This window comes from Equus asinus, chromosome 6 (genome assembly GCF_041296235.1).
Source record: "Equus asinus isolate D_3611 breed Donkey chromosome 6, EquAss-T2T_v2, whole genome shotgun sequence".
NCBI lineage: Eukaryota > Metazoa > Chordata > Mammalia > Perissodactyla > Equidae > Equus > Equus asinus.
Genome location: NC_091795.1, coordinates 93,570,472 through 93,587,426, shown reverse-complemented (window position 1 = coordinate 93,587,426; position 16,955 = coordinate 93,570,472). Strand labels below are relative to the sequence as shown.

General features: G+C 36.5%; 1 protein-coding gene across 1 annotated transcript in view; it reads right to left on the bottom strand.

Moving 5' to 3' along the window:
* ROCK2 (Rho associated coiled-coil containing protein kinase 2) overlaps positions 1-16,955 on the bottom strand; it is a 154,182-nt gene that overhangs the window by 77,125 nt on the left and 60,102 nt on the right. Inside the window, exons 2-3 of the mRNA XM_044771959.2 lie at positions 12,246-12,327; positions 10,898-10,998 (exon numbers count right to left, since the gene is read on the bottom strand). Of these exons, the coding sequence (XP_044627894.1) occupies positions 10,898-10,998; positions 12,246-12,327 (183 nt within the window). The remainder of the gene's footprint in view (positions 1-10,897; positions 10,999-12,245; positions 12,328-16,955) is intronic.

Here is a 16,955-nt window from a genome sequence, read left to right as displayed (position 1 = left end):
AGTTAAGGAGGCCTGAATTTCATCTAAACTACTGTGATAGGACACTTAACCGGCTCATAACACAAGAGTCAGGAATCACCAGTTTATAGTCTTCAACTTGAACTACAGAACAAACATTAAGAGGCAATAGTTGTATTCATGCCAAATGTCTACCTCATACCTTTAAAGTTCACAAGCACTAGTATCACAAAGCACTACAAGAAACTGCTGTTACTTTAGGAAAACTGGTTTCCACTGATCTTCCTTCTGAGGATGTCTCTTTCTGAACAATTCTATCATAATCTTCCTTAGCATCTCTGTACATTCCTCTTAGTTCTCTAGCTCCTTCTCCTCTACTCAATATGGATGGATAAAGAGTCAGAAAGTAGCTGAGTAGCTATTCACTACCACACTGTACGGACTACTGCTTAAAAGTATGGATTTGGATGTCAACAAACCTGGCCAAAAGTCCTAGCTATTTTTGAACTATGTGGCCAATTTGCTTAACACTCCTCTAAATTTCAGTGACTTCATCTATAAAAGAATCTCACAGAATTGTTGCAAAGATAAAATGAGATAATGAATATAAATACTTAGCATATAGAATACACTCAATGAAAATGTCAGCTAACTCCACCATAGACAAATGGAACTTAGCATATTCAATTATGAAACTTCACATGTGTTTCCCCTAAGTCATTAGTCTATGAGTGCCTGAAGGACAAAAATATTGTTCCTATTCCAATGTTTCTCTCAGGAAAAAGATGGTTATATTCCTCATTTCTAATTTTATAAGTAACGAGTACAAAAACACCAGCTAAATTGACTACACATAGGAAAAAACAAAAAAAAGCAAAAAAAATAGGAAGGGCCAAAAAGAATTAACAGTGGATTTATCTAAGCTGATGCAATTCTGGGTGATTTTTATTTTCTTATATTTATTTATTTGTATTTTCTACAGCTAAAATGTACTTCTTTTAAAAAAAAATGTTTAAGTAGATGAAACATTCCTAAGTGTAGCTACAGACAAGCTTGGAAAATCCTAAAATGTCTATATCTCCTGGAACATTTGTGGAAAAAAACTTTTGAAAATCACTAACCAAAATGCCCCATTTGAGGCTTTCAAATTTATTTTTAATATCAAAAATTACAACAGATTATTTTTATGAGACAATCCAATGCATCCATGTGACAGACCTGGAGCAGTTATTGTGTGCTGCTAAAGTTTCCACTAAAGATGAAAAAAAAGAGTGCCCTTGTGCTTTCTGTCTAGTCTGGTTGTGGCAGCCAAGACTGAATGGGGGAACACAGGAATTACAAAAACATGGAGGGACGGAGGCAGGGAGATAATTTTTGCAACTCAGAAATAACCCTGTAGCCAGCAAAGAGCCTGTTTTATTCCAAAAAAGGAATTAAAAATTTGAGTTTACATGACAAGTGTTAAAAAATCACTTCCCCTACACTCTTTGCTTCTGGTTGATTTCACTTTAAAAGCTTAGTTTCAAACCAATTAAATTAAAAGCAAGCCAGTGGGAGGAAAAACCAAGATCCTCATCTCACATCTGCCTTGAGCCCTGTCACTGAAAGCCTGTATCCCTTTAGTACACTGTATCCCCAGGAACCATCTGAGCCCAGGGATCAGGAAAGACCACAGTCATTCACTTCAATGAAAACTTTCTGGTGGCAGGCTCCGCGGCCAAGTGGTTAAAGTTCCACGCCCTCCACTTTGGCAGCCTGGGTTCCCAAGTTCAGATCCTGGGTGTGGACCTACTCCACTCATCAGCCATGCTGTGGAGGCATCCCACATACAAAGTAGAGGAAAACTGCCACAGATGTTAGCTCAGAGCTAATCTTCCTCAAGCAAAAAAAAACAAAAACAAAAACAAAAAAAACAAAAAAAAAAACGGAGGATTGGCAAAAGATATTAGCTCAGGGAGAATCTTCCTCACACACACACACACACACACAAACTTTCTAAGTTTCAGGTTCTGTGCTGCACAGGATATAAAAAGACAAGAAAAATCCAATTAGATCTAATTTGGCTGCACACACACATTACTTACAATGTCCAGGGTTGAATTGACAAATGGCTACATAGTATCTGCGGCTCTACAGATATTCCTCCTAAACTGTGTACTTGACTAAAAAAGATAATCTTCCCAGATATGGGCAAACTATTTTCAGATGAGCAACTACACACCCCTGATGGGAATCCCAAAACTACTCAAAAGACACCGTTCCTGCCCTGAAAAAATTTACAATATGAAAGGAGAATTTAAAGAAGTATACATAAAAACCACCACACAAGGTTAACACAGTAAATTAAATAATTATAATTAAAAGATGCAAATGAGAGATCACATTCAGATAAAGAGTAGCAAGGAGAGTACAATGAATCAGAGAAGTTTTCTTTTATAATGAGCACTGAGAGACAGAGTGAAACAACATGGTAAAGAAACACAAACGTAAACAAAGGGCACGCTCTGCAATGAGCAGCCTGCCCAGAATGAACACCATAATGGAACATAAGAATAAAAAGATAAAAGTGGTGACATCTTACAAGAGAGCCTAGGAGGCCAGGATGAAGATTTCATGCTTCATTTAGTAGGCAAAGGAGCCATGAAATGCAAAGGAGAGATACAATAATGTATTTTAGAAGGATCAATTTGGCAGCAGTTTATATTAGGTAGATCAGATCTATACTTCCCATTCTTTACCTATCTCAATACAGAGAGATGGGGAAATGAAAAAAAAAAAAGAATAAAACAAAACATGTATGTTACCAGGAATGGGGGTAGGAGTGGTACATGAAAATACAAGGACATAAAGTATGAGGAAAACAGTCTGCCAAATAGTAATGTGGATCTAGCTGAGCTTGGATAGCATGAATTTGCAAAAGATTTCATAAGCATGGTCTTGATATTTCCCCATCAGCATTTCCCAATCCAAAATCAACAGTACAACAGTGAAACATTGTTAGCGGAACAGGAAAACAAAGCGGCACACTACAGTCAGGTAGATGCTCATATCTGACTGGGAATGAAAGAGTATCTTCGATAAAGGTGATGGCAGTGAATACCAAAAAAAGGGGGTAGAGACAGGAGCAATATCATGAGCAGGATTTACTGAAAAACGACATACAAGAAATGAGGGAAGGAGAAATCAATAATGATTCCTGGTTGTTTTGGCTTGAGCAACTGGGTTGATACTAGAGCCATTTATTAAGAAGTAGAAGATAAGAGAAGGAACAAACTTGTGGAAGAAGAGCCACATTAGAGAGGGAATCAAGCATTCTAATTTCACATTTTAGACGTCTGTGACATATCTTAATGGAGATGTCAAACAAGCCATCGTGAATATGAGTTTGGAAAGCAAAGAAGTTCTGAGCAGTAGCTATAAATTTGAGCCCTGACATCATATAGACCGCATCTGAAGTCACAGGAAACAATGAGCTAGGAGAGAATGCAGATCAAAGAAATAAGAGTCTAGGGACTGGCCCCGTGGCCGAGTGGTTAAGTTTGCGCGCTCCGCTGCAGGTGGCCCAGTGTTTCGTTGGTTCGAATCCTGGGCGCGGACATGGCACTGCTCATCAAACCATGCTGAGGCAGCGTCCCACATACCAAAACTAGAAGAACCCACAACGAAGAATATACAACTATGTACCGGGGGGCTTTGGGGAGAAAAAGGAAAAAATAAAATCTTTAAAAAAAAAAAAAAAGAAAGAAGAGTCTAGCCTTTGGAAACGACAATATTTAGAAGTCAGGTGGAGAATGAATCACAAAGGAAACTGAGAAGAAAAAGCCAAAATGAAGGAAAAAGTGGTGTTTCCAGAAAGGAGAAGAAATAAATACTGGTGAGATCTTGAGTAAGATGAGAGTGAAACATCATGCAGCCAATAAAATTACATACGAAATCTATATTTATTGGCACAGAAAATTGGTTATGACCATACAGCCAAGAGGACAGACTCTGTAGTTCTCTGCCTAGGGTCAAATCTCACTTCAACCACTTAGTAGCTATGCAAACTTTGACACGTTATTTATCCTATCTACCTGAATTTCCCTATCTGTAAAATGGGCATAATAGTAATAATATCTATCTAGAAGAACTGTTGTAAAGATTGGTTACTATATACAAATTGCTTAGAAGACTGCCTGGCATGTTGTAAAAGTTATAAAAGTGTGTGTTGCTATTTATCATTGCATAACAAAACACAAATTACAAAACTGTGTGCTTTACAAAATATGATTCCTTAATATACATATATATGACATATATTACACATATCTTTAAGAAAAAAATTGGAAAGCTATACATCAAAGTCATAAAAGTAGTTCTCTCTCAGTAGTAGAACTATGGGTGATTTAAAAGTATAATATTGGCTTATTTTCTTTTTATTCTACATGAATGTATTTATTGTATAAATGCAAGGGTTTTTTTTGGTGAGGACGATTGGCCCTGAGCTAACATCTGTTGCCAATCTTCCCCTTTTACTTGAGGAAGGTTCATTCTCTATTTTTTGCATGTGGGATGCCACCAAAGCATGGCTTGATGAGCAGTGTGTAGGTCCGTGCCCAGGATCCAAACCCATGAACCCAGGGCCACCAAAGTGGAGCATGTGAACTTAACCAACTTAACCACTACGTCACAGGGCCAGCCCCAAAATGAAAGAATGTTTAATTTCAATGCAGAATAATTAGCATTGATGCAATTTTTATAACTCAACAGAGAAAGGTTTCAACTTTCCTAGAATGAAAATAATTAGGATAAAATATAAATATCCACTAAAAATAATTTGACACTAGTTTTACAACAGTCCCCAAATGTTTCTAATTATCAAATACTTAAAGGATACCAATACACTAGCTACATTTATGATTGGAAATGAAAATAGAAGACACAATAAATGGAGATTTTCACATTTTACTCTACGTAATTCTAAGCAATTTAGACCTTTGAGAGTGAGAATGTATTCATATATTAATTTGTATAGTTTTAAACAAAACTACCACCAGGAAAAAATGTAACGTCACTTACTTTTGTTAAGAAGGACGAGTAGGCAATATCACAAAACCAACTAAAAATAAGGTCCCCAAACTTCAAAATAAAATGCAACTTCAAAAACAAAAACGCTAAAAATATTTCCACTGTTAACCATGAAAACCTGTTTTTATACATCTCCCTCAAATAAAGAATCATAAATAATTTCTAATATATATACATTATGTTTAAGAAGGTTAATTTGTAACCCCATTTTTAGAACCTAAACTATAATTTTTTTTTTGAAACTATAATAGTGGCCAACTCAAAAAAAAAAGCTCCAGGAATGCAGGGGACTTGTCTGAGTAGTTTACCTATATAATGCATTGCCAGTGCTTATAACGGTACCTGACATTCAATAAACATTTGCTAATCAATTAACCAAAGGAATATTTGAAGAATAATGTATGTTCTGTTATAAAGACTATATATTTACCTTAAAAAGACATTTGCGAGGCTAGAATTTGTAACTTCCTTCTTCAAAAAAAAGATTATGTCCAAGATAAGTTAATAAACATAAACAAAGTAAGCATGCATACGGTAGTCAAAAGGTGGTTTCATTGAAAAGTTCATCCCAACACAGATACATACTGTCACAGGATGAACCGTGCCGTCCTCCTTCCCCAACACACACATAAATTCAGACTTTGAAGCCCTAACCTCCAGTACCTCAGAATGTGACTGTATTTGTAGACAGGGCCTTTAAAGAGGTAATTAAGTCAAAGTTGAGGCTGTCAGGGTGGGTCCTAACCTCATCTGACTGGTGTCCTTATAAGAAGAGGCGATTAAGATACACATATGGGGCTGGCCCGGTGGCACAGCGGTTAAGTGCACACGTTCCGCTTCGGCGGCCCAGGGTTTGCCGGTTTGGATCCCGGGTGCGGACACAGCACCGCTTGGCAAGCCATGCTGTGATAGGCGTCCCACATATAAAGTAGAGGAAGATGGCCACGGATATTAGCTCAGGGCCAGTCTTCCTCAGAAAAAAGAGAAGGATTGGCAGATGTTAGCTCAAGGCTAATCTTCCTCGAAAAAAACTAAAAGACACACACACACACTAGAATGTGCGCACAGAGGAAAGACCATGTGAGGACACAGCAAGAAGGCAGCCATCTGCAAGCCAAGGAGAGAGGCTTTAGAAGAAAACAAACCTGCTGACACCTTGATCTCAAACTTCCAGCCTCCAGAACTATGAGAAACAAATTTCTGTTGTTTAAGCCACACAGTTGGTGTGGTATCTTGTTATGGTGGCTCTAGTGAACTAACACATCTAAATACACATAAAAGTTACAACAATACTTCTGATTATTTATTATTTATTTACTTAAAATTAAAACATTTAAATCCATAGAAACTGACAACAGCGACAACAGCTAATATATACTTAATACCTATAATGTGTCAGGTCCACGCTAAGTACCATATATGTATAATCTAATTTAGTCCTCACAAAAAAATTTTATAAAATAAATTCTATCATTAGTGCCATCCAAAGTAAGGAAATTAAAGCTTTGATGACAGGAAATTTCTATACTCTAAAATGGAAAAAAGAGTGGTCAACTTTGACTCTACTTCCACAGTACTAGTGTGCTTTATGCAAAAATGACTATTAAAAGTTGAACATTATTACTTTAACTATAAAAAGCTGTTTCTTTAAGCCAATTAATGAAATTAGTATGTGTCTTTTTTTTTTCTAAAGATTTTAATTTTCCTTTTTCTCCCCAAAGCCCCCCAGGGACATAGTTGCATATTTTTTTAGTTGTGGGTCCTTCTAGTTGTGGCACATGGGATGCTGCCTCAGCATGGCTTAACGAGCGATGCCACGTCTGCACCCAGGATCCGAACCGTCGAAACCCCAGGCCGCCAAAGCAGAGCGTGCCAACTTAACCACTCGGCCACGCGGCCAGCCCCAGTACTTCAGTCTTTAAAAGAAGCTTAACTGCTTTTCCAGGAGGCTCCAATTTTAGGCTACGATTTATTACGTATTCACTGTCACGTGCTATTCTAGATGTTTTAGCTCATTTAACACTCATAACAACCTAAGAATAATGAACTATTATTATGTTTGACAAATGAGGACACTGAGTCACAAACAGGTTAGGTAGTTGTCAGAGGTCATAAGGTTGATGTTAAACTGAGAAGTCTTGTTCCAGAGTACGTGCTCTTAATCAATATACTATAATGAATCATATTATTTTCCATAAAAATGAGATGTGATAAAAGATTCAAAAACAGCAGAATCCAAAAAGCAATACTGATATTAGATAAAAATCATCCATGTCAGAGACCTTTCAGGATATTACACAAATTTTGCCCTCCTAGAATTATAGAACTTTTCAGTCTGTAAGAAACGCCTTTTTCAGATGAGGGAATCTACACCCAAACAAATCAAATGACTTGGCATCTTCCTTTTTTTTTTTGGGCACCTGAGCTAACAACTGCTGCCAATCTTTTTTTTTTTCCCTGCTTTATCTCCCCAAATCCCCCCTGGTACATAGTTGTATATCTTAGTTGCAAGTCCTTCTAGTTGTGGCACGTGGGACACTGCCTCAACGTGGCCTGACAAGCGGTGCCATGGATCCGAACCAGTGAAACCCTGGGCTGCCGCAGCGGAGCACACATTCTTAACCACTCAGCCACGGGGCCGGCCTTGATACCTTCCTGACTCACTGCATTTTCATATGCTATTCTCTCTGTGTTTTGCCTCCCACCCGAAGCCTACTTTTTCATGTGGCTAATTCCTTTACATCTCAACTCAAATGTCACTTTCTTATGTCAAGGCCTTTCCTAAGTCTACCTCAACTGAATGAGGCACATCCCTCCATAATTCTGTCTCATAGCACCCAGATCTTTTCCTTCATAGTATTTATCATATTCTGCAAATACTTTACTTGTTTAAAGTAACATTCTTCATCTCCTCCACAAAACTACCACTTTGAGAAAGAGACTATGTTATTGTATCTTTAGAGGCTAGCACTCCTCCTAGAACATAACAGATCCTGATTAAATATTTCATGGATGGATGGATAAATGAACCATTTTATGTCTGACAATTAATTGCTTACATTTACAGAGAACTTACTATATATTCCAGGAACTGTTCCAAATGCTTTATATATACTGTAACATTTAATTCTTACAGTAATTCTATAAGCTATAAATGCTACTCTTAGCTTCATTTAACAGGTAAGAAAGTGAGGCACAAAGAAATTAAAATAACTTGTCTGAAGTCACAGCTAGCGAGGGAGAGAGTCAGAATTCAACTGTAAGTAACCTGACTCTCACTCCTAAATACTACAGTATAGCTGCTGTGACACACCAAAGTTACTTTTACAATGAGAATTTTCTTTGCAGAAATTGATTGGTGGGCCCTCTGTGGTAACGTATTTTTAATTTGACCAGAAGAAGCGAAACGAAATGAAAATTGGCATTCTACTATTGTAAAACTTTCTTCAGATGACTGGAAAAACATAATCATAAAAATGTCCCAAATGTGGAACATTCCCTACATATCCACCAACTAATTTATCTACCACATACGAATCAACTTTAAAAAGTTATGGAAGCAACACTTGGACTTTTCCTTTTCAATCTCATCCTTCTTTAAAGAGTCCCTGCCTAAGGTAACAAACCAAGAACTAAAGCCAAAAGAAACATGCTATAAGCTCTTGGGTCAAAGGCGATCAGATTAATGGAATGTTAAAATATCTTTCATTTTTAAAAACATATGACTTTGTTTGCGGCCAAAATGAAATTTGAGATGGAAAATTAACAATAAAAATAAAGCCTTCTGTTTCTATACATTTTCCTTTTCTTTCTTTAACATATTAAACTTCAATGATCTAAGTAACCTAACATCAAATAATGACTACCCTGCCACAAAAACAAGACAGGTCAAGGTCTGTTGCATTTCCTTCCAAAAATAAAACTTCAAATTCTAATCTCTCTTCCATAATTACGCCGAATCATAAGTCTGAAGAAACAATGTATCTGTTTCAAATACATGTACTATGAATCTATATATCAAATAGGCAATAATAAGAACGGTTAACACTTAGGGAGCCTCATAACCAGGATTATTTATTTTATTAATTCACTTAATCCCCTACAATGACCCCCACGACATAGATATTATTTATTGTCTGTATGCAATAGGTTGGAACTCAGAGACATTGAGAAACCTGCTGTAGTCACCATGATCTTTGAGTTAGACCACGGCAGAGCTAAGATTCAAATACTTTATATTTTCCCCATCTTATAGGAACTTTCATAACTCAACTGTCATGCACTCTAATCTCTTATCCTCCCAACTAGAGCATTCTACTAACTGAAGCTTCATCACTTTGACTAAAAACAAAAAAACAAAAACAAAACCTCATTACTTTCCAAGGCAGCCCATTCGTCAAATCGACTCCAAATTAACTTCTCAATTCCTTCACTCATACCTCAGATGGCATCGTTTCAAGTCTCTGAGCATTCCATCCCTTGAGTACCCTCTATCAATGTGCCTTTTAAAACAAGGCAACAGGGCATCTAGACTGTATCTAACGTTCCAGGCATGGCAAATCATCTCAAAATAGAGAATGTCTATCTCTATCATCTTAGAAACTATATCAAAGCAGTCCAAATTTCCTTTACTATTTTGGGCAGCCACACCACCAATGATCCTTGCCTGGTTTACATTCAAGAAAAATTTTTTTAAAAAATATTGCTCTTTAATTCATAACTACTATTAAGCAACCTATCCCTTGAGTTCCTCACATCAAGTATAAATTTCACTTCTTCCATCTAGCCACTGATCTTCCCAATTGAAAATTTCTAGATTTTGGCTCATAATGTAAAGTCATCCTCATATTTCAGTTTTAGCTCATTTGCAAAATTTTTCAACATGCCACCATTGCCTCCATACAAGTCCTTAATAAAGTGTTTAATAGAAGAGGAGAGAACCCTGAAACCTGTCCCTGGGGATCTCTGTCCAAGGTACCATTCATGCCTTCATCAGTCTCAGAATACAGCTATTAAATTAGTTATAAAGCTGCCTACCCACATGCTTATTCGTTGATATTTCTCCAGATCATCTTCAAATATGTCCGACTTTTTTAAAAAATCTTATAGATATATATTACATCTATTGCACTACCCTGATCTACAAATTCAATAAAGCTATCCAAGAAAGAAGGAATGAAAGAGAAGAAAAAGACAAAGGTTATTCTGTCATGACTTGTTCCTAGAGAAACCTATCCTGGCCCATAGTGATCACTGCTTTCTTGGTGCTCTACCAAAAAGAGTAAAACACTGTTGATTGAAAAACAGAATTCGACTTCCTAATTTAACTATAAGGACAAAAACAGAGCAGTTTCATACTCAGGTGATGAAAATACGATTATTATTATAGTTCCTCATTTAATTAACATTGGTAATAACATGTATAATATTTCCAGTTGGTACCACTTTGGCCTACAGAGATAAATTTCTTATTTACTTTCAGTTACTAAAATGTCATTGTCAGGTTTCTCATATATCTACATAATTCTCAGTTAATTAAGCAAAGATGCCATTAATTTCAACATACTAAATGAAAATACAGCAGTTCTGTTTGAACGCTAACTGCTAGGCAGATTGTGTGTGAAGCCAAGTTGGCCTTATTCTAAATCTCAGTGTTTTAGAGCTGTAAGAGACCTGGTGTTTATAGCACAATTGCCTCCTTTTATAGACAAAGACACTGAGGCTCTCAGAGATGGAATGACTTGACCAAGCTCATAAAGCTAATACTAGCATGGCTAAGCACAGAAATTAGATCTACTCAGAGGCTACTGATAATGTTTCACAAAACCATGTCATCAAAAAGAATAAATAAATAAAACAAATACTTTCTTACCAACTGGACTTCACCAAAAGCACCTCTTCCAATAACTTTTACAACATCATAGTCTTCTGCCTTCATCTGTAGACCTCTGATTTTTTTCACAATTTTCTCATCTATAATAAAAAGACCATATTTGTAATATCAATTAGCATATTTATAAACTATATTTAAAAATAACCACCATATTTTTAAACAAATTCTTATTTCAAGAAATAGCTTAGTTTTCAGGTAAATCTGTCAGTTTTTAAAGGCTGCTGTTTAAAAATCTAAGATACACATTAACTTTATATCAAAGAACTGAAACTCTATGGTTTATTAACACATATAAACAAATACTACTTACTGACTCCCAAAAAGTAGCAGTTAAGCTACTCTGTTGCTTGGCAAGTTAGATGACAGCTGAAACAGTGACAACCCAAGCAATCCTGGAGTGCATTCTGAATCATAGCAGAAAGCTGCTATGAAGTTACTTGCAAGGCTAATCTTAGTAATGAATTTTGGGAGCCTACTTCTTTGAAAAATAGTAATCACATATTGTAGATATGGTAACTACAGACAAGATTGTTTAATTAGGAAAACAGCCCAGTCTCTGACAATACCAAACTAAAGAGCTTACTGTGTTGATATAAAGTAAATATTAATTATTTTGAGAATTTCTTATTCTTAGAATTCAAGTAGTTCAAGGGCCAGCGCAGTGGCATAGTGGTTAAGATTGAAAGCTCTGCTTTGGTGACCCAGGGTTCATGGGTTCAGATCCTGGGTGTGGACCTACACACCACCCATCAAGCCATGCTGTGGCTGCATCCCACATACAAAATAGAGGAAGACTGGCATAGATGTTAGCTCAGAGCCAATGTTCGTCACCAAAAAAAAGAAAAAAAAAGAGAATTCAAGTTCATTTACACTTTCACTGCAATCAACACTGGCAAACATTAAAAGTTATCACATACATGACAATAATTATCACATTATCTTTCACTAACTAGAATGAAATGTCTGCATTTATACAAACAAAGTTCATTAAGTCTTCTGGGTAAACACTTTGGTCAAGCTAAGTCGTAACGCTGCTAATATTAATTTAAAACTTCTCTGGGAACTGCCATATATAACCCATTCTGAGACAGCTAAATAGTCTTAAAAATTTATACAAAATCTTGAACTTTACCTAATTTACATACTGTAATTGGTTCTGGAGTTTTGCTTTGAAAATAGAGAATATTAGTATTTAAATAAATCAAATGGCAAACTAAAAATACTGAAGTTTTATAGATTAAAGTTTACAGACTGCAAAAATATTAAATATACATCTCTTATTAAAAATATAACTATACGATCAAATTTGAAGTTTATACATACTTACATCTATTTAAGAAATTATCTATATTCTTATTTTTCCTCAAAGCAGGAAAATCCAAATCAAGGACCAAAGAATTTAAGCCATCCTGTTTAACAAAAAATAAAAAGAGGAAAAAGAAAGTTGTTACAATTTCCAAGCACTCAAAAAAAAAAAGTCGTGAAGTTTTATTATATGTTGTTCTTGCTGAATAAATGTCAGTCTTCTTTGATACGACATTACCACCCCAGTGGCTCCATATCCAACATATCTTAACCAGTTTCCCAACTTCTGCTAGAGAATATTAGGATTGACTCTATCATGTTTTCCTTTCTTCTTTTAGGCAACAGAAAAATGTCACTTAAAAATATGCATCTGCTACTATTTTTGCTAGTCAGATGTCTTCTTTGCTCTCTTTAAATGCCAAGTAAAATTTCACCAAGCTTTTGACTTTAACAAATACACCCAGACTGAGGAAGTTTCCCTTCGTTCAACAACCCTTAACTGTGTGCCTGGTGTATACAAAGAATAGAAAATCCAAAAATAAATAAAACACTAACTATCCCTACCCTCAGGGAACTGAGCCTCAGAAATAAATTTCCCAGGGCCCAGCCCTGTGGCCTAGTTGTTAAGTTCAGCACACTCTGCTCCAGTGGCCCGGGTTCATGGGTTCAGATCCCAGTCGTGGACCTACAACACTCGTCAGTCATGCTGTGGCAGCGACCCACATATAAAGTAGAGGAAGATGGGCACAAATATTAGCTCAGGGCTAATCTTCCTCAAGCAAAAAGAAGAGGAAGATTGCCAACAGATGTGAGCTCAGGGCTAATCTTCCTTAGCAAAAACAAAACAAAACCTAAATTTTCCCTAAAAACATAAAAACAGGATGTTTCTATTTTCTTTAAGTTTCCTGCACTTTCCAGACTTTCTACAACATGCACACATTACATTTATAATCAAAATAGAAAACAGTACATACATATAACCTGGTAGTGGTGAAAAAACTAGTAAGAAACAAACTAAGTCTTAAATTACTCAATGGATATGCCTGTGAAGGAAACAGTATTTGTAAAACACTATGGCATATATTGCCTCATCCCCAAGTAACTCTGAGGAGGGCAGGAGGAAATATTCTCATTTTAAAAATAAACAACCAAAGGTTTAGAGAGATTAAGTGACTTTCACTTGCCCAAGGTTATACTATTAGGAAACGACACAGCAGAATACTAACTAAATCTTAGAGGTCAACATACTTAATTCAGTGCCCTAGTCTCAACAACTAGACCAACACCATGGAGCTTGGAAGGATAAAAAAGAAAGCTGGAAGATTGCAGAAAACAAAACAGTGATAAAGAGACCTTTTGGGGATCTGGGTGGGGGAAAATTACATGCAAAACTTAGAAGGGTAACTTGAGTTCTTAGTTTACTAATTCTAGAAGAATTGCAAATACTATATTTACCATTTAGTTATACTTCACATTTTGAATTTCCATTCTTTAAAAAATATATCAGCACTTGATGAAAATATTCTTTAACAACAGAAAGAGGCAGCAATGTGAGGAATAAATTATAAACCTTTTTAATCACAATTAAAATTATCATATCCCACTGACAGCAATAATGCAAACATACAAAACAATCTTTTTTTTTTTTCAGGGAGGAAGATTGGCCCTGAGCTAACTCTGTTATCAATCTTCCTCTTCTGTTTTTTTTCCTCTCCAAAGCATTAGTACATAGTTGTAAGACCTTCTAGTTCTTCTATGTGGGACACCACCACAGCATGCCTTCATGAGCAATGTGTAGGTCTGCACCCAGGTTCCAAACCTGCGAACCCCAGGCCACAAAAGCAGAGCTCATGAACTTAACCACTACACCACTGGGCCAGCCCCAAAACAATCTTGATTCTCCTGAACTGAAAGAAAAACAAATACACTGAAAAAATAATAAATATCCAACTTCTAGTCAAGTTGAGATTGTTAAATTCACACTTTGAAACCCTCCCCCCCTTCTCCAGGACAGCTGGATTGCTCTTCAAGGATTCCAGCGCTTTAACAAATTGGCTATTTTTAAGTACCAAAATATCAATATACCTTTATTGGTATAATTTTGATGTTTTAAATAAGTTTAAAATGTAAAATCTGAATCACTTATATTTTTGGATATATCCAAATTTATACTCTGTATTAAAATGTCAAATCAAAGAAAGATCCATTCATTTGGAAACCTTCTTCTATATTTCCATTAACCTCCGGAGAAAGAAAAAAATCTAAACTGACAAGGCAAAAGCTACTATTACAAGAATAAATATCCTCCTCTAGTTTAGCCACTTTCCAAACAAATAGAATATGAACACTTTATACTAAAATGATAAAAGTAATTGCACTTAAAATCTCCATCTACCCATAAAGAAGACAAAAGAAATTTTTCTTCAAAACAAAATTACAGCTTGATATCAGTAAGAGGACTGATTTCTTGCCTATCCCACAGTGTTGCAAAAGTTATCACAAAGAGATGGTATTATATAAAAATTAAATAATTCTGAAAAAAATCTGGAAATAGTTTATAAATATTTCCCCATAATATCCCCCACTAGTGTAGAATCAGAGAGCTTTTTCAGCAGTTGGAACACTTGGGCAGTTGCTCAATTCAACAACAATACCATTTTGTTATTTTAAACCATTTTTTAAAGATCAAATACTATTTCATTTGTGCATTACCTTTTATTTTTATTTAGTATTTATTACTGAATGATACTATGACACTTCAATCTGCTAGTAATTTGTATTAGAAGAAAATGTAGAATACATATTTATAAATTTATATTTATAATTGAGCTTTTATGTTTATAAATTTTTACATGACATTTTTTCTATTTAGTATCACTTTTTAAGAAATAAATTCTGGATTTTTTTAAGATACCAATATTTTCAGTGTATGACATTAATATATACTGAGATCCAGTCTCTGGGTTAGCTCAGGACCTGACTGAAAGCCTAGGTCTATGACCTTCCTTGTTATGCAGTTTCATATAAACTTTAGGCAGTAAGATTTTTTTCTTCAGTCACTGTAATTTCAAATGTGATTCTTTCCTTTGAGAGTGATACTAAAACTGAGCTAAAGAAATTTTAAAAAGAATAAAACAAATTAAAGAAAAGCCTACAACCAAAACTCACAGCAATGAAGAAAATTAACACTAGTGATCCCTTTCCCCACTTTCAGGAGAAGATTTAAAAGTCACAGGCCCACTGAAACAAAACAAAACACCACACCTACAGGATATTCAAGGACCAGAAAAAAAAATACCAAGCAATGAGTAGGAGCTGAAGTCACAAAGATCTACTGGATTTCACGGCAGAAAGCAGTAAAACCAATGACTGAGAATTAGAAGGGCCTAAATGTGGTGAGAGACCAAAACCAGAATGATTACTGGGAAAACAGTAGCTGGGGTGAAAACCCCAGCTCCTAAAAAAGACTGAAAAAGATCTTACTGCCCAAGTTTTATATGAAACTATATAACTAGGTAGGTCAGACACAGCCTTCTGTGAGCTAAGCCCCCAGAACTTGCCCAGTGACTCGATCTCCCACACCTCTAATATTACTAGCTGAGAAATGTGAATCCCCTCCAATACTGGAACTAACTTGGGTTGTCTATACGTGAAAAGTTAGCATCGGGGGAAGGCAGAGAGAAAAGTGTATCATCCTACTGTCTTTCTGAATAAACAAGTACAAGCCAATACACAATTTCTCCCATTACAATTATTACGGTGAAAGAATATACATAACACAATGACCCCTTTTCCTATCCTTTGCAGAATACAGAACCCTTTATACTTTAGCTGTCAAGAAGGAATGAAGTATTGGACTCAATTTCACTTCCCACTACACACTGCCTCTAAAAACCTGATTTTTAAAAAATATCCAAATAAAACACATACCCCAAAAAAGGGAAGGAGGTTGGAAATACTTCATCAATCTGGAATGTCTAAAGTGATACGCAAAATGATGGAGACAATCTTGCAGGAATTTCAATTGTTAAACGCAGCACAAATTATGCTTTAGCTGAAAATTTTATAAAGTTATAATTTGCCAGCATATAGGTAGTATTTAAAGCCATAAAACTGCCTAAGACCACTAAAAGAATGCGTTTAGACAAATAAAAAAGGAGCAAGAACTGAGTCCTGGGATATGGAGAGACTGGGGAAAAGAGAGGACTAAGAAGGAACCAGTAGCAGTGACGGCAGCGTCATGGCAGAGTGAGCTTGACCAGGACTCCCTCCCCTCCAACATACAAAAAGGAGCAACCATATTCCAACAAAAAATATCCTAATACCATAGGAATCCTCGGAGGCCCACAGCAGCCAAACGACGGAGGGTGGAGGGCTGGAGCCCCCCTCGGAGGAGCTGGAACAGGGTAAGAGAGAACGTCCCTTCCCCCACAAAGACTGGGATCGCTGACATGAGAGGCTCGTGAGGAAAGGAGTGGGGGAGGGGTCGTGCATCGGCAGGATCACCCAGGACTCCCTAGCGCCCTTGCAGCCTAGAGAGAAGCCCTCTAACAGGGCGAAAGCTTTTGCGTGGGGTAACCTCATCAAGCCAAGACCCCAGGAGACCAGATCGCGAGAGCTGATCGGGGAACCGGGTTTGCACGTAAGAGAAAGCGCCCCTCCTCCACCTACCCACGCTGCGCTGCGCTGTACTGCACTGCACTGCGCCATCTCGGCTGAAGGTGGAGGGCTC